The 24,663-nt window shown below is 41.5% G+C and overlaps 2 protein-coding genes and 1 pseudogene across 3 annotated transcripts in view; all 3 read left to right on the top strand.

The window, feature by feature from the left end:
* Positions 1–24,663, top strand: part of LOC132223332 (protein BEX2-like) — a 119,166-nt gene that overhangs the window by 4,902 nt on the left and 89,601 nt on the right. The window lies entirely within an intron of this gene.
* TCEAL5 (transcription elongation factor A like 5) lies at positions 9,708–12,863 on the top strand. Of its 2 annotated transcripts, none has more exons than XM_059680409.1 (3): positions 9,708–9,818; positions 11,283–11,336; positions 12,004–12,863. In XM_059680409.1, the coding sequence occupies exon 3, from the start codon at positions 12,031–12,033 to the stop codon at positions 12,613–12,615; it is 585 nt and encodes a 194-aa protein (XP_059536392.1). In that variant the 5' UTR covers positions 9,708–9,818; positions 11,283–11,336; positions 12,004–12,030; the 3' UTR covers positions 12,616–12,863. The 2 variants fall into 2 exon arrangements, with proteins under 2 accessions (XP_059536392.1, XP_059536391.1); XM_059680408.1 differs by having other exon boundaries at positions 9,804–9,895.
* LOC132223497 (GMP reductase 1-like) lies at positions 21,015–22,099 on the top strand (annotated as a pseudogene).

Below are 24,663 nucleotides of genomic sequence, written 5' to 3'. Positions count from 1 at the left end.
TTCTCAGTAAAAAAATGTTAGAGGAACAAGAGAACAAAGAACAGATGGGACAAATGGAAGGTGGTTGAGTTAAACACAAACATATTAATATCAATAATCACATTAATGTAAATGGTCTAAACACCTTAGTTATAAAGCAGAGATTATCAGATTGTATATAAAAGGAAGACGCAAATACATGCTGCCTATATGAACCCTATTTTAAATTTAAAGATTCAAATAATTACAAGAATGGAAAAAGATGTACAATCTTAACACCAAAATCAAAACAAAGCTTGAGTGACTATCAGAGCAAAGAATAATATCAGGGATAATATGGTCATAGAAAGTCATTGCATTATTTTAAGGGGTGAGTTTGTCAAGAGGACATGCTAGTAACAATCTTAAACATTCACATATTACAGTGCTTCAAAATAGATGGAGCAAAAACTGATAGAACTGTAAGGAGAAACAGACAAATCAACAATTACCATCAGAGATTTCAACACCCTTTCTAAAAAAAAAAAAGAACAAGTAGACAGAAAATCAGCAGGTATATGTAAGACTCGAACAACACTATGAACCAACTTACCTAGTTGACAATTGTAGAACTTGCCACCAATGACAGTAGAATGAATATGTGTTTCACATGCATATGTAACATTTACCAAGATAGTCTATAATCAGGGTCATAAAATAAGTCTCCATAATGTTTACAGGATTCAAATAATAAAATATATGTTCTCTGAGCACAGTGGAATTAAATGAGATGCTAATAACAGAAAGATCTCTGGAATATACCCAGTATTTAAATTTAACTTCAAATAACACATGAATAAATAAAGAAGTCAAAAGGGAAATTATAAGGTACTTTAAACTGAGTGAAAATGAAAACACAATATATGATAATTTGTGGGATGTGGCAAAAGAAATGCTCAAGGGAAAATTTATAGCACTAACCATATATATGAAAACAGAAGAGAGCCTATAGATTAAATAAATGGAAATTTTATTTAAAATTCTTTCTCCAAAGAAAACTGTAGGTCAGGGTGGTTTTACTGATAATTTTACCAAACATTGAAGGATAATATAACAGCAATTCTATGAAAAACCTTTCAGAAAATTTAAGGGAAGGGAATACTTCCCAAATCATTCTACAAGGTTAGAATTACCCAGATAACTAAGCAGACGATTGTGTTACAAAAAATAACTACAAACCAATATCCTTCATGAACATACATGCAGAAATTTTAAACAAAACTTTAGGACAGAACCTACACAGAACCTAGAGACAGAAGAACTTTGCTGGAGAGAACATGGCAAAAGATCCTGGACAGAAATTGGCCACAGAACCTAGAGACAGAACCTAGAGACAGAACCAGGCAAAAGATCCTGGACAGAAACTGGCAACAGAACCTAGAGACAGAACCTAGCGAGAGAACCTGGCTGAAGATCCTAGAGACAGAACCTGGCTACAGAACCTGGATAGAACATGGCAAGAGAACCTGACTAGAACCTAGTGACTGAACCTGGCTGGAGAACCTACAGAACCTGGCAATAGAACCAGGCAAGAGAACCCAACCATGCTGATCAACTGAACGCTGCCTCTGTGTCATTCCTTCTTCGCTGACTCTGTCCACACCTTTGGGGACCCCTGGACCTGCTGGGGTTGGACCCCAGCAAAATAGGAGACAATAACTAGATAATTTAAATAAAAGTTAAAATCTCAAAACAAAACAAAACTTTAGTATAAAAAATACAATACATCATGATCAAGGAAGGTTTATCCCAAAGATTCAAGGTAGAGTTAATATTTGAAAATCACTGGGAACTCACCACATTAACATAAAATAGAATATGCTCATATGAATATGATCATATGATATAACAATATGATATAAAAATAGAATGTGATCATATGATCATATGGTCATCTCAATAGAAAATGAATGAAAATTTGCTAAAATTTAAAAAACACTTTACCAATTAAAAAAAATTGTCAATAATTTTGTCTAGAAAAATGCCAAAGAAAAACTGACTCCTTCCCAATCCTTTCGTGATTGTTTGAGGTTTATAATTTGGGGAGGGGGTGGGACAAGAGGGAATTGATCTTCCACTTCATTTCACTCGACCACTGCATCATCTGGGCAGAAATAGATTAGTTTCCTTCTAGTCCTACCAACAGTATCTGGGCTGAGAAACAGAGAGTCGCCCAGATAGTGTTGGCAGGACTGAAAAAGAACTACTCTATCTTGGCCCAGATGATGCAGGAATCTGCATCTGACTCTCTTCAGAGTAGTGTCACAATGGTCCAGGGGCAAGTTGTGCCTCTACTCCTACCCAGCAATGAGATTTAACAAAGCTAACTATGCAAGGTGAGTCCAATAACCACTAGATTTCATCCCGTCAGTTCAGCAGGATCTAGCTGAGTCTGTGCTTCACATCAAGAAGTCATTCAAGGGGATGGAAGGTGGAGCTAGTTGGCACCCAGCATTCCCTCTTCTCCTCTCTTGGTGAATAGGGTCGAAAAGGAAGTTGAACAACCTGGCAGCAAAAAAGCCAGTGTCAGTCAGCCCTCTCCTAGCACCATCCTTAGTGAAAACAGCTCAGTGGAGAATTGATCTTACACTCCTATTGGAGGCAAAGAAGGCTGTGACAGTTAATGCCTCACTTTCACCAAGAAAATGTCAGCAGGGCCAACAGAGGAGCTGAACTTCCATTCCATACATCTGCTATGATGCAGTGTGAACCAACCCTGCATTTTTGCCAGGATGAGGTCCACAGGACCCAGGGTGAATCTGACTCCTTCCCAATGCATATACACATACCCAGTGCTCACGCTAAACCTCAACAAGGGAACTGCCTGTTAAAAAATAAGATCAAATAGAATCCATCATCTCATAATAATCAAAGTGTTCAGAATATAGGATGTGAGGGCGATCTGGCTGCGACATCTGTCACCCCATTGATCGCCAGGGTTGATTCGGCTGATCTGGCTGGCTAGGCGGGTGTCCCCCTCCTCCCTCACTGATCCATGTGCGTCCCTCCCAAAGCTGCGCGCTCGGGAAGAGGACGACCTTCCCCCCCGAGGAGAGGACCGGTCTTCGGTCAAGGGTATACGAGTAGCTGTGCTCCCCTGCTAGAACCTCCAAACAAGCTCTCAAAGTGTACAGAATATAATCAAACGAACACAAATGTTCAAAATCAGTTTGTTTGTAATAATCAAAATGAGGAAAAATTCAGCTATTCTTCAACAGGTGATTGATTAAACAACATGTAGTGGTGCATTCATATCATAAAATACTACTCAGTGAAAACAAAGAATGAACTATTGATGTGTGTAACAATTGGATGGATCTCAAAGAAATTATCCTGTCAAAAACTCAAATGGTAAGTTCATTTATGTAACATCTTATAATAAAGAGGTAATATGCAAATTGACCATCATGCCCTCACACAAGATGGCCACCCCCATGTGGTCACAAGATGGCCACCCCCATGTGGTCACAAGATGGCCGCCTTATGTGGTCACAAGATGGCCACCCCTATGTGGTCACAAGATGGCCACGCCCATGTCATCATAAGATGGCCACCACAAGATGGCCAGCAGGGGAGGGCAGTTGGGGGTGAACAGGCCTGCAGAAGAGCGTAGTTGGGGATGACCAGGCTGGCAGGGGAGGGCAGTTAGGGGCGACCAGGAGGGCAGTTGGGGGGGGACTGGGCTGGCAGGGGAGGGCAGTTGGGGGCAATCGGGCCAGCAGGGGAGCAGTTAGGCATCAATCAGGCTGGCAGGCAGAGAGGTTAGGGGCGATCAGGCAGGCAGGCAAGCATTGAGAGACAGCATTTCAAGATTGTGAGAGGGATGTCCGACTGCTGGCTTAGGCCCGATCCCACAGGGGTCCCAGATTGGAGAGGGTGCAGGCTGGGCTGAAGGACACCCCCCAGTGCATGAATTTTGTGCACCGGGCCTCTAGTTTTAAAAATAACAATTATAAAGATGGAATTTAGTTATTGCCAGAGGTTAGGAGGGGTAAAGGGAAGTTAAGGACCTGGATGAAAAAGGTCAAGTGGTTAAAAAGTGCAAATTGGTAGTTAGAGAATAGTCACAGAGATGTAAATTATAGCATAGGGAATATCTATAATAATAAAGGTGTAATATGCTAATTAGACTGGATGTTCCAGACGTCCTGTGAGGGAAGCCTGGTCCCAGGTGCCAGAGGAAAGCTGGTGCCGGCAGTTGGGGAAAGGAAGGCCTACTCTTGCAGGAATTTCATGCATTGGACCTCTAGTAGTCAATAATATAATAATTATCTCTGCGGCCAGGTGGGTACTTGAAATATTGGGGAACCATTCTGTAAAGTACATGATTGTCTACTATGCTATACATCTGAAACCATACAGAATAATATTGAATGTAAACTGTAATTCAAAATGTTTTTAAAAAATATATTCTACTACAGGTCTGGTGCACGAAATTCGTGCACTCAGGGGAGTCCCTCAGCCTGGCCTGCACCCTCTTGCAGTCTGGGAGCCCTCAAGGGATATCTGACTGGCTTGGAGGCAGGAGAGGCTCCTGCCACTGCTGCTGCACGTGGCAGCCATGAGCCTGGCTTCTGGCTGAGCGGCACTCCCCCAGTGGGAGCGCACTGACCACCAGGGGGCAGCTCCTGCATTGAGCGTCTGCCCCCTGGTGGTCAGTGCACGTCATAGCAACTGGTTGTTCCACTGTTGGTCTAGTTGCATATTACCCTTTTATTATATAGGATAGGATAGGCCAATTGACCTTCATGATTTTTTTTGTATTACATACCCCTTTGAGCATCTAATGAAAGCAATAGACTCTATCCTAGGAAAATGTACATACTCATTAAAAAAGTACATATTCTATTCTTCCTCTGTATCCACATGCACACACACATAATTTTGAACATAATTCCAGGGGATTTATAAGATTCTCTAGTTAAGAATTCCTGAACCCACCCCACCTGGTGTGGCTCTGTGGTTGAGCATTGACCAGGAAGTCAGGGTTTTATTCTTGGACAAAGCACATGCCCAGGTTGTGGGTTGGATCCCCAGTAGGGTGTGTGCAAGAGGCAGATGACCAGTGATTCTCTCATTCTCTCTCAACATTAATGTTTCTATCTCTCTCTGAGATAAAGGCCTGGTGCACAACATTCGTGCACTGGGGGTGTGGGGGTCCCTCAGCCCAACCTGCACCCTCTCCAATCTGGGAGCCCTCAGGGGAGTGCTCTCTAATCTGGAAGTTTCTGTCTGTCTTTGCAATCATATAAGTGAATTGTCTGAGACCCCAGTTCAGTTTGGTTTGTTGCTCACAGAATAATAGAGGCTTTTTTTTTCTTTGTTTCATTGATGGAGATTTCCTGGAAGTTTTAGGATATCTTCCCTTTAATTTTTCCTAGACACTCTGATTTTACTTATGTCTTTCACCTTTGTTTTCCCTCCATCCCCCACCGCAACAGTGACTTGCTCCAGGTTCACTTTGCTCTAGTGCAGTGATGGCAAACCTATGACACGCGTGTCAGAGGTGACACACAAACTCATTTTTTTGCTTGATTTTTCTTTGTTAAATGGCATTTAAATATATAAAGTAAATATCAAAATATAAATCTTTGTTTTACTTTGGTTGCAAATATCAAAAAATTTCTATATGTGACATGGCACCAGAGTTAAGTTAGGGTTTTTCAAAATGCTGGCATGCTGAGCTCAAAAGGTTTGCCATCACTGCTCTAGTGTCTAGGAGATCCATCTGCCACCAGAACTATGATTCCCAGCATTCCTGGTGCTCCCTGCACTCTGGGCTTCTGCTTCTGGTCCTGGGGCTGCCACCAGTAGTACTATTCCCAGAATTCCTGGTGCTCCCCATGCTCTTGGTTTTCCTTTCCTGCACTGTCTCTATCCCATGGCCTACCACTCTGCCCAAGTCCTCCAAGCCGCCAGTTCTCACTCTCTGCTCTCCATCTGGCGGCTTGGGGAGCCAAGTTCCCCAAGCTGCTCCACTCTCTGCTAGCTCTCCCACTCTGCTCTCCGCCCGGCACCTGTGTATGCAAGTTAACCTGCCATCTTTGCTGGGTTAATTTGCATACTCACACCTGATAGGCTGGTGAGTGTAGCAGAGGGACGGTCAATTTACATGTTTCTATTTTATTATATAGGATATCTACACTAATAAAAGAGAAACATGCGAATTGGTGTCACTCTGCTATGCCCACCAGCCAATCAGGATGATTATGCAAATTAACCCGACAAAGATGGCAGTTAATTTGCATACGCAGGCTCAGAGTGAAGACTGAAGGCTCTGGCCTAATGAAGACTGAAGACTGAAGACTGAAGAGGCTTGGCTTCTCCACTGCGACTGGACCAAAGGCCTGGTTCCCAGGTGCCGGAGGAAAACCAGTGCTGGCAGTCAGAGGAAGGAAAGCCTATTGCATGAATCTCTTCATGCAATGGGCCTCTAATATATATATATGCGAGATTATTATGACCACCTGACATTTGTAGGCAAATTAGCCGTATACTGCATCATATGGGATATGGAAGCTGAAGGCCTGTTCGAACACCTTTGCTGTCTCCAGTTACCAAGATAAAACGTCTCCAATTCACACAGGAGCACAAGGATTGGACAGTTGAGCATTGGAGAAAAAGTCATGTGGTCCGATGAATCACGTTTCCAGTTGTATCATGCAGATGTCAGAGTGAGAATTGGGTGGAAACAGCATGAAAGCATTCACCCCACAATCATGAGTACAACCCTTCAAGCTGGTGAGGGCAGTGTTATGGTTTGGGGCATGTTTTCCTGGCATGATTTGGGACCTTTAATTCATGTGGAACAACATCTGAATAGCACAACATACCTAAGTATCGTTGCTGATCAAGTTCAACCTATCATGTTGATGGCATATCCCAATGGAGATGGCTTCTTCCAACAAGACAATGTGCCATGCCATGGTGCTCATATTGTGCAGGAGTGGTTTCAAGAACATGAGGGATGCCCTAACTGGCTTGGCTCAGTGGATGGAGCATCAGCCTGCAAACTGAAGGGTCCCAGGTTTGATTCCGGTCAAGGGCATGTACCTTGGTTGTGGACATATCTCCATTAGGGGGTGTGCAGGAGGCAGATGATTGATGTTTCTCTCTCATTGATGTTTCTAACTCTCTGTCTCCCTTCCTCTCTGTAAAAAATCAATAAAATATATATTTTTTTAAAAAGAACACGAGGGAGACTTTACCTTGCTTAGGTGGCCCCCACAATCACCAGATCTCAATCCAATTGAGCATTTGTGGGATGAAGTTAAAAGAGCCATGAGGAAGCTGGTTCCACAACCATCAAATCTCACAGAACTGGACAGTGCTATTCATCAGGCATGGTGTCAGATTCCTCGCATCACCTTTCAACATCTCGTGGAGTCAATGCCAAGAAGAATTGCTGCAGTATTGAAGGCAAAAGGTGGCCCAACAAAGTACTGATGTGGTGGTCATAATAATCTGGCCACTCTGTAATATATATCACAATTTTTTTTTAAAAAAAAAAGAATGCCTGAACCCAAGGAGTTCTCTCCCTTTAACATGGCTCAGCTATTTGTGTCTTCCACTTTCTGTCTCATTCCCAAGTAGCATCTTCTCCTCCTCTCTGTCCTTTCTCTACCTCCTAGATTTTGCTTATTCTTGATGTCAAGCTGCTCATGTATAAGGGTTTCTCAAAGTTCCTAGGGTACAGACTTCCTCAGGTGCAAACACCTGGTTTAGGTCAATCAGTATGGTCAGCATGCCAGAGTTCCTTAGACACTGGCCTAACCTGGCTAAAAGGATGCCATGGTGAATGTGGACTAGCAGGCAGCAACTTTACAGCATGACTGGGCTCCTTCTAGGTGCCCTGGAGGTGAAGATACTGAAATTGAGAGACCCAGCAGGCTGCATCTCTTAAATCAGGTGGTAGGCAGGGTTAAAGAAGCTTCCATTTGGCACTGTGAATAGGGTAGAGAGCAGGGGTCTCGAAGAGACCTGTTCTGGTTTTCAGTTGCAGAACAGCATTCCCATCTCTGCTGGGACTGAATTGCCTCTGTGGGAATTTGGGGGAGGGAGGGAAGGAGCCATCTTGGTCACCTCTCCATGGATATTTTTGGAATGAGCAACTGTCAAGTGCCTGAATACAAAGGATGAGAGGCTTTGGAAGGTGAGAAGGGGTGGAAAACAGCATAACCCTTCCCTCTTGACAAGGCAGAGATCATCAGCTGCCTTTGCTCACAGTGTAATCTCTGAATAAAAATAGCCATCAGCCAAATTTTCAAGACTAATATGTGTCAACCACTAGATTCCAGCAAGTCTACTTAGCACTTGCTCATTGTTTGGGAACATTGAATACCTGTATTTTTAGTAAAACATAACAGAATAAGCTCTCTGTGAAAATTACAAACATTTTGTATGTAGCCAATAAAATTTTCTATATAGTAAATAAAATTTAATGTTATGAACTTTACTTGGTCTCAGAATTTTGGAATCTTGTTGGTTTTTCCCCTTCCCCAAATGAAAATACCTTTATTTAATTTTTTTTCTTATAAGAGTAACCCATGCTATGGACCTAGAGACTACTATACTAAATGAAATAAGCCAGTCAGAGAAAGATAATTATCACCTGGTTTCACTTATATGTGGAGTCTAAAGAACAAAATAAACTGACAAGGAAAACAGGACCAGAGGCATGGATATATGGAACAGACTGACAGATCTCAGAGGGGAGGTGAGTGGGGATGACTGGAAGATATCAACCAAAGAATATATATGCATGTATGCATAGTCCATGGACACAGACAATAATGTGGTGAAGGCCTAGGAGAGGTGGGGGCAGGATGGAGGGGGGCAAAGGGGAGAAAAATGGGGGACATCTGTGATAGAGTGACAATAAAAGAAACATTTTGCAAAAAAAAAAGAAAGAAAAGAAATAGAAGAAATTAGGATGCCACAAAAAACCAAAAACTTTTAAAAAGAGAGATACTGTGATATTACCTTCTTCAAGGCATTTCAAAGTGATTGTGAAGCATTAAAAAAAGAAACTGGAGAGTAAAGAATAAGATTATGTTTATTAGCTCATTTTCCTTTCATGCACGTCAAGAATTTATTTAAGCAAGGAACAAAGGTACCAGGATGTAACAGCTCTCTCACATTCCTTTTACATAAATACCTGTAATAGCAGAAGTTGATCCTCAATATCTGAGTGCCTTAAAAAATTAAAATCTTTTAAATTAAAAAAGAGCAACCCATGCTGAGGCTAGTACATTAAATAAAACTAAAAAATCTTAGAAGGAAATAAAATCTTTATTTTAACTAGCTGCTTCCTTATCTGAGAATCCACTCTGTAGCTATTATGTGAAGGTCCAGAGGACTGGAGGAATGAGCATCCATCCATGGCTGAGTGGAGAAATAGATTACAGGCATAGATGCTCCAAGATCAATGAAGAGAAAGAAAAATTCTTCAGAGGTGTACCAATGTCCTGTAACCCTAGGAGAAGATGCAGCCTTTCCCTGATGAAACAGAACACATACCACAGGGAGAAGGGGCCACAGTTGACCTCAGGGATTAAGAAAGGCTAAAATGAGTGACAGGGTCACAAACCAGAGGATAGAAGCGGAAGGGGCAGGGGGGGCAAGAGGAGGAGGGTTAGTGAAGGAAAGGAGTGGGAGGGGAAGGGGGCTAGTGAAAGAAGAAAAGGCTGGCTCCTGACGCACTTTCTCCTGGTGGGAGGGGAACAAGGGACCCGAGCCCACTGGTGACGTTTCCCTCACGTGATCAGGAGCCGATGTGTACAGAAGTCCCTCTCCTCCAGGTACGTTCCTTATTTCCGTGGAGAAAGAGATTTTTAGACTGAGGGACAGCGGGGCCAACTGCCTCATAGCCCTGCAGGTCGGTACAAGAATGTGTGTGTGTCTGTGTTTGAGGGTAACCTTGGAGTAGGATTGGTGAGACGGATAGAGGGAGGATCTGGTCTGCTTTACAGATGCAACCTCCCGCTCACCCCCATTCATTTTGGCACAGAAAATTGAGTGAATGTTGTGAGAGAGGTCTGGGTACCATCTCTTATTTTTCTGGATAAGTGCAGGCTTAGGGCAGACAGAAATATGAAGAGAAGGAGGCATCTCTCTGGGAAGGCTACAAAGCCACTGCTGCCTGCTGACCCCTGAGGTGGGGGTGGCAGAGGGCAAACACCAGAGAGGGTCCAGGACTCAATTCTCTCTGCCCCTCCCCCGATGCCCATCGTTTGGTGCAAGAAATGGAGGATTTGGTGGGAGGAGATGGAGAGGGGTTAGGGGTTGAGAATGGGTATCAATTAGGACGTCCTAGGAGGCAGGCTATGTGATGGAGGGAGAATGAGGGAGGGGGAGGGGGTTGTTTGAAGAGGATGGCAAGGAAGTGGCTTGATCCCTGCTGGGTGGCTGGAGGAGGGCAAAGCCTGAGATCTCCGGATGGGGGGTGGGGCGGACCCCTGAAAAGGACTGCGCGCTCGGTATATCTTCCCCACCTTCCGCCCCTTTTGGAGCCAAAAATTTTGGGCTAGTGTGTGTGTGTGTGTGTGTGTGTGTGTGTGTGTGTGTGTGCGCGCGCGCGCGGGATGGGGGGGCGGCAGTGGTGGGGTTAGGTGGTCAGGTGTTGCCTATGAGGGTGATAGAGGTTCAGTCTGTGGAGTCCAGTTCCCTGTTGCAGAGGAGTAGCTTCTGAATTAGGGACGGTTATGAGGAGGCAACATAGACCTAAAATTTTACTGAGTTTGGAAATAATTTGTCTCTTGCGTTGTAGGAAAATGTCGTCTTTCTGTGTACGTGGAAGAGGGGGGAGTGGCAGGAATGCTCTGGACATTTCTACCCTGCCCTCCCCCCCCAACTCTACCATCACCATTTTCAGAGAAGTGAGGGGCTTTGTGCTATCTGGCACCGTGGGGCAGGGAGCTTGAAAGGCAGAGAGCTGAGCATAGCGCTGTCTGCCTTCTGAACACCACTGTCCTGAACCTCACTCATTTTAGTGCAAGAAAAAGTGAGCTAGAACTTTGGGAGGAGGATTCAGAAATATAGAAACACATTGGAAATTGTTGTTACCTGCCATTTCCCAGTGGTAGAAAAATGGAGGCTGTTAAGGAGGGACTGTAGAGGGGGATCAGAGGCCCAAGAGAAAAGGGTAAGGGTAGCAGGAATTGGGAAAGTTTTGACAACTATAGTTCAAAAAGAGTCAGTGTCCCTGTTACCAGTCATTCGCTTCACAATCCCTCATTCACCATCTGTCTTCTGTCTCTCTACAGGTCTTCAGGTCTGTGGTTGCATAAGAGAAGGAAAGACCTGCAGGAGCAGTGCAGGTCAGTGGGAAAGAACAACTACCCCAGGACCCCTGGGAGTAGGAGTGATCTAAGCCTGAGCAGAAGTTGAGGAGGCCATCTCCTGCCACCTCTCTTCCAAGTTTTCCTATTCCAGCCTCAGAATCTGTGGCCTCTGTCGGGACCCTAAGGGAACTTGGTGCTTTATGGCTGGTGAGGATAGTGGGGGAGAAAAAGGAAGTGAGAGATGGTGGTGTGGCATCTGTGAAGCCTCTTGAAAATTTTAGAGTTCCCCTGAAATCTGAGAACTGGCCATTGCTGTTGTGTCTGTAGATCTGTAAGTCTTACAATTGCAAGCAAGGGAAAAAAGAGACTAGTCAGAATTCTTGCAGGTCATTTTAAGTTGGGGGCTACCCAGTTAAAATCGTTATGGGCACACCTAAGGCCAGAGCAAAGTTTAGGGACACATCTGTTCTTACATACTTCTCAACACAGTCCGCTTAAATACACGGAGAAGCACTTATGGAAGTTTCTATAAGGCTGGCTCATGCAAACATGTGTGGAGTGGGAGGGAAAGGAGAAAAAGTATGGGTGGGAGTGCACTTGAATGTTTCCTGTGAGGAAACCCCTACATCATAAAGGCAAGTATCAGGACCTGCATTCCACCACCTAAGTCCTCAGTCCCCTTTGTCTCCTCTTTGCCTCCTAGGACAGGCAAACGAGGGGACATCTCAACATGGAAAAACTCTACAAGGAAAATGAAGGAAAGCTGGAAATCGAGGGAAAGCCAGAAGAAGAAGTAGATACAGAAGATGAAGGAAAGTCAGACGGGAAAGAAAAGCCAGAAGTGGAGGGGAAGCCAGAGCACGAGGAAAAGCTCCAAGACCAAGGACAGCTAGATGACGCGGGGAAACAAGAAAAGCAGAGCAAGTCCCAAGGTGAGGGGAAAGCACGCAGTGAGGGCAAGCCAGAACCCCAGGCCAAGCCAGAGAGCCAGCTGCGAGCTGCCGAAAAACGCCCGGCTGAAGAGTATGTGCCCCGGAAAGCTAAGCAAAAAACGGACAGGTGGACGGATGATTCCCTCAAGGACTATCAGGAGGACTTACAGAAAAGGCATTTGGGCATTGAGGAGAGGATGAGAGAATGTGGAGATGTGTCAAGGGCTCAGGAAGAGCTAAGGAAAAGACAGAAAACGGGTGGTTTTCATTGGCTGCAAAGAGATGTACAGGATCCATTCTTCCCAAGGGGCCAGCGGGGTGTCAGGGGAGTGAGGGGTGGAGGTAGGGGCCACAAAGACTTTGAAGACAGTCCATATATTTAATGCCTTTGGCCTTTAAATCAATTTATCTGATGGGAATATTGCCAACCCTGCTTTCCCTGGCAGGCGTTTGCCAGGCAATGTGCTTTAACTTCATGCTGATACTTTACATTAGGCATCACCCTTGTTACCAGCAGCCTTTTGCTCCAACTACACAGTACTCTCTGTTTCAGTAGGGGATTTTCACCCATGTGCATGGAATATATGTTCATGGTACATTGTAAAAATAATAAATAGTTTTCAGAACTGCATATATAGCATCAGCCGTTTTTGGGGGAGAAAAAGTTACACAGTGCATCCATGTGTAGGAAAAATTATGGAACAGCGGACCAAAGGAGGAATAATGATTTTCTCTGTGTGGTGACAGTGGAGGAACTTATGCTTTCTCGCATTTGCACTTTTCCCCCTAAAAACATATTACTTTGTCATAAAATAAAAAATAATAAAAATAAAATATTTTTTAAAGTAGAAAAATATATACCAAGCAATCAAAATAACTGTTCAGTGAGTTTATGAAGGTAGTGGAGACACTTCAAATTCCTGTTGTCAGGATGTGAAATTATGTGTAAAACTCACATTATTTCTGAGACTCGAAGATGGAGGAATCAACCAGGCAGTTATGCATCCATTGTGTTGTCATCTGTGAAATGGGAATAAAAATTGCCTTCAGGGCTGTGGAGATCAGATGAGATACTGAGTGTATAAGCTGTGTTGGCTGGCTCCTACCTTACCCTGCACTAGCAAGGCCAAAACCCTGTCAGATGTTTGGAGTAGGATGAGGAAGTTCTCAATTTTGCCTGAGAATAAGTCCAGACAGCTGAGAGGTGGATGCCACTCTCTTCTGGGACATACCATATCTGTTGGGCACTCTGCCTCTTCTCATGGGCCCTGCACCCTCCTAAGGGCCCCAGGGCTCCTGGTAGGCTGGAGTCCCCAAGGTAACAAAGCCCTTTTGATTTCCCTGGAGTCCCTGGTGAGTTGAATCCCCACTATATTCCCTACTGAACTGTGAAGAAGGCCCCTCTTCTCATGTTATAATTGTATTAATCCTGACATGAAATGTGAAAAAATACATTGTAAAATTGTTATTAATATATTTTAGGCATTATAATTACCCCACTAGACTTGCACTTCTCAAAGCAAAGAAATCTTACTCATTTTGGTAGCCACAATACATAATGGAAGCTAAAAAATCAATACATTAATTATGGACTTAGAAGGTCTCAATTCTTGGCCCAGTTATTGACCTGATTAAATACATAGCCTTAAGCATGTAATTTCATTCTTTAGTAACTGAAATTTGCTACTCTGAAAGGAGCATAGCAGGAGAGCACATTGATTACAAGATACATTGATTTTTAACATTGGGTATAGAAGTGTTTCTCAAAATTTTCTAGCTACTAGCAGGTTACCTGCACCCAAATCTATCTTGAAAATGCAGAATCCTGGCTCCCACCTCAGTTTCAATGCATCAGAATCTCTTTTGACCCGTCCTCACAATGTCTCTGTGTGTTCAGATACAGTGAAAAGGAAAAGAAGAAATTTTTTTCTGTGTGATGGGAACTCTTGGGATTTATTCTCTTAACATTATGTATGTTTTTAGCTCATTTTACTTTTTATCAAATGGATACATGTACAAAATTTTAAAATCCAATAGTGCAAAATAATTTATTATTAAAAACTCTGGTCTGCCTTGCCATTCCACATTCCCTCTCCAGAGACAACTGCCATAATGTTTTGGATTACTTCTTATAGTTGCCTCTGTATTTCTGAATCATATGATTAGGCTGCTTTTCTTTGTTAAATGGCTTCATCATCGAAGTGTAATTTACATACCACAAAATTGACACTCAAAATTGTGCACACTTAAGGCATACAATTCATTGTTTTTGGTGGTTTTTTTTTTAGTATATTAACAGAGTTCTGAAACCATCACAATTATCTAGTTTTAGGGTATTTTCATCACCCTAAAAAAGAGCCCCATGTCCATTAGCACCTACTGCATTCCCTCTCCCCACCAGCATCTGGCAAACACTGATCTATTTTCTGTCTCTATAGATTTGCTTATTCTAGACATTTCATATGAAAGGAATCACAATATATGGCTTCTTATATCTGACTTCTAGCATAATGTTTTCAAGGTTTATCCATACTGTAGCATGTATCAGTACTGAACATTCATGTAGATGTTTTATTTGCTTTTTAAAAATAAACTATTAAGTCAAAATATAAAATTTACAAGTACAGAAATGATGGTTCTGCCTTCATGGTTTATTATGTAGATAACCTCAGAGCATGCTAATGAAGGTGTATTATAAATTCAATTTACAGTGGGGCCTTGACTTATGAGTTTAATTCATTCCGTGACGGAGCTCATAACTCAAATTACTCGTATGTCAAATTAAAAAGTGAACGAGTGAGACACGTGATGCTGGGCTGATGTTGTGGCGTTCACTGTGACGTTCGCTGCGCCAACTAGCAGTGGGGTATCTGAAGCTGGCTTGTAACCAACTCAAAGCAAAAAATCGGCCGAGAGACGGCTCGTATCTCGAAAAACTCGTTAGTCGGGACACTCATAAATCAAGGCCCCACTGTGTTTGTTTTGTGTCTGGTTTAAAGAAAACACAAGTGTGTCGTATTTGATATTCTAGTTAATTTCTGTTGAAAGAAGCAAAGATATTTATTTTTTATTTTTTTAAAGAAAATCTTGTTTCCAGTTTTATTGAGATATAATTAACATACATCACTATATAAGTTTAAGGTGCACAGCACAATGGTTAGACTTACATATACTGTGAAATGATTACCACAGTATGTTTAATTCACATCTATCACCTCATAGATACAGTGAAAAGAAAAAGAAAACATTTTTTTCTGTGTGTTGAGAACTCTTAGGATTTATTCTCTTTACATTACACACACACACATACATATCATATAACAGTGAAAATGTTTTGTGTGTGAGCATGTTTTAATTTTCTTGGAAATATATATATATATATATATATATATATATATATATATATACATATATATATATATTTTGCTAGGTCATGTGATAACTCTATGTTTAACTTTTTTTAAAATCCTCACCAGAGGATATTTTTTCCATTGATTTTTTTAGAGAGAGTGGAAGGAAGGGAGGAGGGAAGGAAGAAGAGAGAGAGAGAGAAACATCAACGTGAGACATTAATTGGTTGCCTCCCCCTCACGCCCCTACCAGGGCCCAGGTTCAAATATGTAACCAAGGTAAGTGTCCTTGACCCAGAATCGAACCCACAACCCTTCAGTCTGCAGGCTAATGCTCTAACCACTGAACAAAACCAGCCAGGGCTATGTTTAACTTTTTGAGAAACTACCAAATTATTTTCCAAAAGCAACTGTGGCATTTGACAACCCCATCAGTAGTGTACAAAGGTTCCAATTTCTCCATATTCTCACCAACACTTGTCATTGCCAGTAATTTCTATTATAGCCATCTTAGTGGGTATGAAATAGAATCACATTATGGTTTTGATTTACATTTCCATACTGGCTAATGATGTTGAGCATTTATTGATGTGCATGTTAGCTATTTGTACATCTTCATTGGAGAAATGTCTATTCAAATCCTTTACCCATTTTAAAATTGGATTGGTTTCTTGTTATTGTTGAGTTGTAAGAGTACTTTGCTTATTCTCAACACAAACAAGTCCTATATCAGATGTATAACTTGCAACTGCTATTTCTTGACTTAACTTTAATCATTTTTTATTAACTTTCTGATATGATAATTGAGTAGTTACCTCTTACTATCATAATCTCCACTATCTATTTCCTGACCCCAATACAGTTTTACCACATATAATGTGTATTTCAACAAGCATTCCAATGATTCTGTTGCTTAACACTGAGGGCCTTTAGGTGCACTCATCAAGTTAGGCTAAGCATATGCTAGGATAGCTACTAATACCAAAACATCAGTGGCTTAACACAACAAAGGTTTATTTCTCAAACTTTATGAGGATTTGGGATGAAGAGGTTCTTCTCCCCCTAGTTTCCCAGAGATTCAGACTAATCATGATGCCACCACAGCAGAGAAAAAAGAATGCATGGAGATCTCATACTCATTTTTCTACACTTTGGTCTAGAAGTCATATAAATCACCGATGTTCACAGTCCATTTTTTCATATTTCTATCTCTTTTAATTCAGACAAGAAATTCTGAAAGAAGTGCTGTTAATGCTCTCTATATAGGTGACTAAACTGATGCTCAAAGAGTGTATGTGATTTATGCAAGGTGACATCAGTAAGGGGAAAAGCTTAGGTTGGAACCTCAGTTTATTTGGCTCTAAACTGATAATCCTTAACTAGTTTGATTTCCTAAATCCAAGGATTTGAATTTAATTTTCACCTTTTGCTCAATCAATCCTTTAAGATGTCAGAATAGTGGTAATGGTTATTAGATGACATACTTAAAGAGGAAGGCTCACAATGGCATTGCTTCCTCCACCATTAATGCCTTAAAACGGAATTTCATGTTAATTGACAGTTTAACTGCCTTGGCCAGCAAATCATGGACTATGCTTACAGTGCATGTGGATGTTCAGATGGTTATGCTATGGAGTTTTATTTCTATCCCTACAAAGTTCTTCATATACCAAAGGGGAAAAGTACTGGAAAAAATACAAAACTTTATGACTAACAATGAAAGTCTTGAGCCTATCACCTGTTGTTCCAACAGATAATGTTGCTAAGGACAGCCATAAAATAAGAGATAACTATTTTGCTTCTCCATCACTATATTCCCAAACACAAGAAATGCTTCTGGGGTAAAGAGAGAAGTATTTCTTTTTTAAAAAAATTATTTCAGAGAGAGGGAGCGGGAAAGAGAGATAGAAACATTAATTATGAGAGAGAACCATTGATTGGCTACCTCCTGAATACCCCACACTGGGGATCGAGCCTGCAACCCAGGCATATGCCCTGACCGGGAATCAAACCGTGACCTCCTGATTCATAGGTAGATGCTCAACCACTAAGCCGGCAGAGAGAAGATTTCTGAGAATAGTATCCAACTTCAAATCATTAGAACAAAAAAAATTGTATTGCTTATGGGAACCACGGGGAATTTATATCAAATGTTATATTTATTTATTTATTTATTTATTTATTTATTTATTTATTTTTATATATTTTATTGATTTTTTACAGAGAGGAAGGGAGAGAGATAGAGAGTTAGAAACATCGATCAGCTGCCTCCTGCACATCTCCTACTGGGGATGTGCCCGCAACCAAGGTACATGCCCTTGACCGGAATCGAACCTGGGACCTTTCAGTCCGCAGGCCGACGCTCTATCCACTGAGCCAAACCGGTTCCGGCCAAATGTTATATTTAAGTTGTAAAATGAGCAAGACAACTTTTGGTTTCAGCTCCAAATGGAGAGCTGAAAAGAATGCCACTCACACCTATAGTAGGAAAAATTTTGGACAAACTGCAAAACAACAAATTTTCTTAAAACCACCAGAGAACTAAGTCCACAGGGCAAATAGTTACCCCAGAATCTAGAGAGAGACTCATGGAGGGAGAAATAGTACACAAACATTTGTTTATTTGGGATAGAAACCACCAAGCACTTGTAGGACAATAAGAAAATTTAGCTAAAAACTGCTAATGCATTTCTAAAGACTGTGTGAAGGCTAGCATGAGAGTTTGAAGTTCCTCAGGGCCACAGACATAAGGGGCTTGCACTCTTCTTGCAGGCTTTACTTTAGAAACTGGATAGGTGTTCCCAAGGAAGATCAAAGAAAATCTGAGAAAACTTGCCCAATCTTGCCAGTTAGGAGTGGGAGGCAGCAGTCGCTATTGAAATTCCAGCCAGACCTATTTCCCCTGGTAAGCAAAAGACTTAATCTGCAGGAAGAAGGACAGCAAAGCCCATATCCTGAAGGCAGTTGTGGAAACCCAATGCAGCTGGGAAAGGAAACAGAAAAACAAAAAGCTCTATGAAGGGAGAGGCAGGCATGTGTGCTAGGCTCAGCACTATATCTGGAGGAGAGGCATGAACACATATAAAGGTTACACCACCCAAAAAACCCAGTGCTTGCCGAAAATGAACACCTGATCAGAACATCAGAGAATGCCTGTATCTCTCCAGAACACATCCTCCATGATTGCCCTGTTTATTCCCCTCCTTCCCCCTCATAAACTATCTTTGAAAAGGAGCCAAATTTAATTCCATGAATCTGTGGAGCAACTTATGCCCCAGTGCATTGTCAAAAACAATAGAGCAATCAATCAGCTTATTAGTGGAACTTAACAGCCAAGTGTGTTCTGGGAAAGAGATGGTAAAGAGAGGATTTTCAAATCCTCTGTCATCTCAGAGAGAATGTGGGTATACCCAATGCTGTGCCCTCTGAGGAGCAACATAAGAGGATTCACATAGCAGGGAGGAAGTAGACATCAGTAAAGTAATCCAGGCGGCCACTAAACAAATAAGCAAATAACAACAATACGCCACAGAAGAAGAGCACCAAGTATTCAGAGTTAATAAAATATATTGTCTGAAAAAAATGCAAGACATGCAGAGAAACAAGAAAGTCTGACACATACATGAGGAGCAAAGCAGGCAACAGATACTGCCTGTGAGAGTGACTCGATGTTGAATTTAACAAAAACTTCAAAGTATCCAATATAAATATGTTCTAAGAATAAAAAACAACTGTGATTGCCCTAGCTGGTTTTGCTCAGTGGATAGAGCATCGGCCTGCGGACTAAAGGGTCCCAGGTTTGATTCCGGTCAAGGGCACATGCGAGGTTGCGGACTCGATCCCCAGTAGGGGGCATGCAGGAGGCAGCCAATCAATGATTCTCTCTCATCATTGAAGTTTCTATCTCCCCCCTCTCCTTTCCTCTCTGAAATCAATAAAAATATACTTAAAAAAATAACCGTGATTAAAGAAGTAAAGGCAGTTATGATGAAAATGTCAGATCAAATAGAAAAAATCAATAGAGAAGAAACAAGTGGAAATTTTGAGGAATACAAAGAGAAAAATTTACGAGAGTAGCTCGGCAGTGGACTTGCGCTAGAAGGAAAAAGAATTAGTGAGTGCTAAGATTCATAGATTTTATGTACTTTGAGGAACACAGAGAAAAAAGAACAAAGAAAAATGAAGAGAGTCTGGGTAAAATACGGGACACTATTAATTGCAAAAACAAATACATAATAGGAATATTAAAAGGACAGGAAAGAGAGAAAAAGGAGCAGAAAATACTCAAAGAAATAATTTCTGAAAACTTCCCAAATGTGATGAAAAATGTCCATCTACTTATCCTGGAAATTCAATGGACCAACAAACAAATACAACATGGCAAAATGCTTAAAGCAAAAGACAAGGGGAAATGTTGAAAGAAGCAAGAGAAAAATGACTCCTAATTTACAAGAGAAACCCAATAAGATTAGCAGATAATTTGTCATCAAAACAATAGATGCCGCCCTAACCGGTTTGGCTCAGTGGATAGAGCGTCGGCCTGTGGAATGAAGGGTCCCAGGTTCGATTCCAGTCAAGGGCATGTACCTTGGTTGCAGGCACATCCCCAGTGGGGGGTGTACAGGAGGCAGCCCGATCGGTGTTTCTCTCATCGATGTTCCTAACTCTCTATTCCTCTCCCTTCCTCTCTGTAAAAAATCAATAAAATATATATTTTTAAAAAACTCTCAATGAGTGGAAGTGACTGAATAATTGAGGAAACAAACTGAGTAGTTATTAAACAAATTCATTATTCAGTGAAAAAGGGAAGATTTTACAGAAAACAGTTGACAGCAATTACTGGAAAAAATAAAAGCACTCCATATTTATACCAGAAAATTGGAACTACTTAATAAACAAGTTTCATACATATATATGTATTATGTCTATGTGCATAGAATGGTATTCTCTAAATACTGTTCTGCTGCTTCACTCAAAAATATAACTTGGTGTGCATTATTTCATTCTTTTTTGTATCTGCACAATTTCCATGGTAATTATTCTCATATTAATTGAAATTTAAATTATTTTCACCAACTTGATATTTCAACATTAGACTGGTTACAAAATAGAACTAGATTAGGTTTTTGTCCTTAAGGCACTTTCAGATAAGTGAGGGATAAACAGTAGACAGTCAAGAGAGTGGAAGTGTTAGGTGGGTAAATTCAGGGTCTAAAGGACAATGTAGCATAGGCAACTAAGGCAGAATCAAGAGGTTAGCGAAGGTTTCCTTTCCATTATATATTTAATTAAAAAAACAAATCCAGCCAGCAGCAATAGCAGTCTTCCCAACAGCTGTGCTTCTGCCACAGGAAAAAGTTACCTGGCCTAAGCTGTACTGTTGTTGAAGTGTGGTTCCCCTTCGCCCCCGGCCTTCCCGGACAACCTAGCAGATGCTCTATATAGTTGCAGACCTCAGGTTTAAGCAAAGCAATCTTGAGAATCTAGCTGAGGTGGATCTTGAGCATACTGTCACATATTGAAAGTCTAAGCAGACCAATTCAGGGATTCACATTACAGTGGCCAACATGGACACTATGGGGACATTTGAAATGGCAATGGTTATGACATAGCATTTCAGGTTCACAGCAATTCATCAGCATTATGCCCTGGATAACTGGATACCTCTGCCACAATAATCCACAATGTGTGCAGTATTTAGTTATGAGTTCAAGAAGGGCAGAATTCTTTGGAAGAGATGAGAAGTATAGAATTTGTGCTTCAGCCCTGGCCGGTTTGGTTTAGTGGATAGCATCAGCCTGCCGATCAGAGGGTCCCAGGTTCGATTCCGGTCAGAGACATGAGCCTGGGAGGCAGCCAATCAATGATTCACTCTCATCATTGATGATTCTATCTCTCCCTTCCTCTCTGAAATCAATAAAAAGATATTTTTAAAAAATTGTGCTTCAGGTTAAGTTAATTTGTTTGGATGTGGCCAATAGCTAATCTGAGTAGTTTGTGGAATGTTTAAAACTTATTCATGCCAAATTTCCAAATGTCAGGGAATGCATGATAGAAGGGATGGTAGAAGAGCTTACTTTCTGAACCAGATACAATCTGAGTAGAAATTAGCCCAGTCTCTGTGTGCACCACTCACATCAGAACATGAGCGGACTACTCTCAGTTTAGCAAAGTGATGGAATGTGCTATGTCTGCTTGCACTCTGAAGGGGCAAATCATCTCAGATAGAGGCCACTTGAGTGCATACTATGCAGCCAAACCTTTGGATCTGGAGCAGATTTTGTCATGCTGGGAGGGATGTTTCAAGCCATACAGAGCATGCTAGAGAAGTGATGGAGAGTAATACTCACCTCAAGCTCTTCTATGGATGAGTTTGAAACAGTAATTTAAAAAATGTGTAGGAGGAGTAGCTGAATATAGCTCCTAAGAACACAAGACTGTGGAAGTGACTTCTAAAGGGAATATAGAAAACAATATTCTGGATATCAAAGTCTCATATAGTGCTCCTGAATGGTAAAATGCTGCCTTCTTTTTCCTCCTTTCACATCACCTGGTTAGAGGCTCAGAGTGTCTATCCTTTAGAATGCATGTCATGTCTTCATTGTTAAAATTAACCCAAGCATCTTTTTCATTCCATTTTAAAAATAGTTTTCACTCACTATATTGCTATTATCTTCAATCACAGTATTTAAAAACTACTGTAATTAACTTAACTTCAAAGGTAGTTGAGTGTTGTATTGATGCGTTGAAATTTTTCAGGACAAGGATGAAAGTGAAGGTTTGTATCTCTTGTGAACATTTAAGAAGACAGGGCCAATATCTTCTATCAATAGCTCCATAAAAATGGTGTTAGGGTTACTCTGACTACATGTAAGCAGAATAAGCAGAGGAGTGGACAATTAAACTTCTGCTCCAATTTTTGTGCCATCAGGAAGAAGGTTCCTCTGTGAGCCAATTGGCAAACATCTCCTTCTGAAATGCTGAGATTTCTGGGTAATGCACAATTTAAAATTACAAGAGCTTCTCAAGCATCATGAAAGCTGGAGCCTAACCTCCACTCCCCATCCCCAATTCACATCTGACTATCTACCTAGTTAGATAACCCTCCCCTCTCCACTTCCTGCCACCTACCACAAAAACACACAGGAAAGGGGAAAGGTATAGAAGGCAACATTTGCTAAGGGCAATATGGGGAGGTGGGACAGACACTATGTGCATCATCAGCAGGGGAGGGAGATAACTTCCAGCTGGAGTGGCTTCAGAAGCTGGGTGATGAAGGTTGAAACCCTAAGAATGAACAGGACCAGGACCTAGGAAGAAGAGGAGGGCAGTCAGGAGGAAGAAAATGTCCTGCAAGGACAAAGAGAAAGAAGAAGGCACACTTGGGACACAGTGAATGAGAGTTCCTTTTGGATGGGGCAGAGAAGTGGAGGACTTGTGTTCTGAGGCTTAATTCTGATCAATGCTGAATTTCAGGATGAGGAAATAGGGTTTACTTTGTGTATGGTAGGGTTGCCATCCAGATCCTTTGGGCAGAAGAGTGACAAGTTGAAAATAAGGAAGAGTGAAGTTTAATTTGATGGTAACATGCAAGGTAAGTTGGAAGGGGAGAAGGAGGCACTGAAGGCAGATAGGCCAGAGAAAGGGACCTAAATCTGTACACAAATGTTTATAGCAGCTCTTTTCATAGTTACTCAAGACTGGGAATAACCCAAATATCCTTCTGTGGGTAAATCTATACATATATAGAAGCCCAGCAACCGGACGGCAGAATGACCAGTGGCTATGATGCCAACAAGCCTGATCCAGGCCCTGATCAGCCCCTCCCCTCCCCACCCGACCAGCCTGGCCCCCAATCAGCCCCCTACAGCCCAATCAGGGGCAGGGCCTCCCTATCGCCAGCCTGGCCTGATGGGCCCCCATTGGGGCAGGCCAGCTGGACCCCACCTGTGCACGAATTCATGTGCCGGGCCTCTAGTAGATATATAAATGGGAACATCCTCATAACAGAATACTACTCAGCAAAAGAAAATAATGAATTGTTGATACATGAAACAACTTAAATGAGTTTGAGGGCATTACACTGAATGAAAGAAGCCTGTCTCTAAATGTGACATATAGTAGATTTTATTTATATGTCATTCTGAAAAAGACAAAACTATAGGAATTTGGAGTAGATCAGTAGCTGCCAAAATTCAGACAAGGGATAAAATATGACTACAAAGGGGTAGCATAGGGAATTTTTTTGGGAGTGGTTATTGAACTGTGTACCCACTGTGGTGTTGGTTATACAAACCTATATATTGTTAAGCTTCATGAAACTGTACACCCAAAAAAGAGTCAATTTTGCAATATGATAGTACTTTTTGAAAAAAAGAAAAAGAAAAAAAAAAAGGACTGGAGTTGCCCCCTATTAAATGTAATAGCTGAAAGAAAAGAAACATTTTGTCATGGTAGTTAATGACTACATCTTTATAATTCACTGGCTATATTTACATTAAAAACTCTTCCTCAAATAATAGAAAATGTATCCTTCAACTGTGGAATAACTTTTTCATGCTTATATATAAGTTATAAAACATTAAGCCAGCAAAAAATTTATTTTTTCAAACCCTTCCTTTCCCTGTGGTAGACTGTTGTTGGCTGCCATATCCCACTGTGACCATTCTAAACAAGAAATCCCTCTCTGCCTCCTTCCCAAGATTCTGAAGATGACCTCACTGGCCAGATTGCTATTCCAGGCATCAACATACCTCCAAGTACCAGTGGATTCCTGGGTGTGGTGATATCAGTTTCCTGTTTTAACTTTTTTTTTTTACAGCAATTATGTTCCCTCCACATTCTGATCATAACAATTATAGATGTTGGTAGTTTTAATGGAACAAAGCGAATGATACCTGAATATCTAAAGAGTGCCATTGAGGGGAAAAACTATTCCACCTACTAATAAGCCTCACACCAAATAGTGGGATACTCTCTGAGTGTTTCATGAATGTGTGAGTTATTTTCCAACATATTTCTTTGTGGTCCAAAATCAAGCTCACTCTGCAGAAAGCAGGCTTTTCTATGGACTCATTTGAT

Source organism: Myotis daubentonii, chromosome X (genome assembly GCF_963259705.1).
Source record: "Myotis daubentonii chromosome X, mMyoDau2.1, whole genome shotgun sequence".
In the NCBI taxonomy this organism is placed as follows: Eukaryota; Metazoa; Chordata; class Mammalia; order Chiroptera; family Vespertilionidae; genus Myotis; species Myotis daubentonii.
The sequence above is the reverse complement of the archived record's forward strand: the minus strand, read 5'-3'. Positions and strand labels throughout refer to the sequence as shown.

Bases quoted from the DNA above. Each gene is read 5' to 3' on its own strand.
- TCEAL5 (XM_059680409.1), top strand. From the start codon at position 12,031: ATGGAAAAACTCTACAAGGAAAATGAAGGAAAGCTGGAAATCGAGGGA.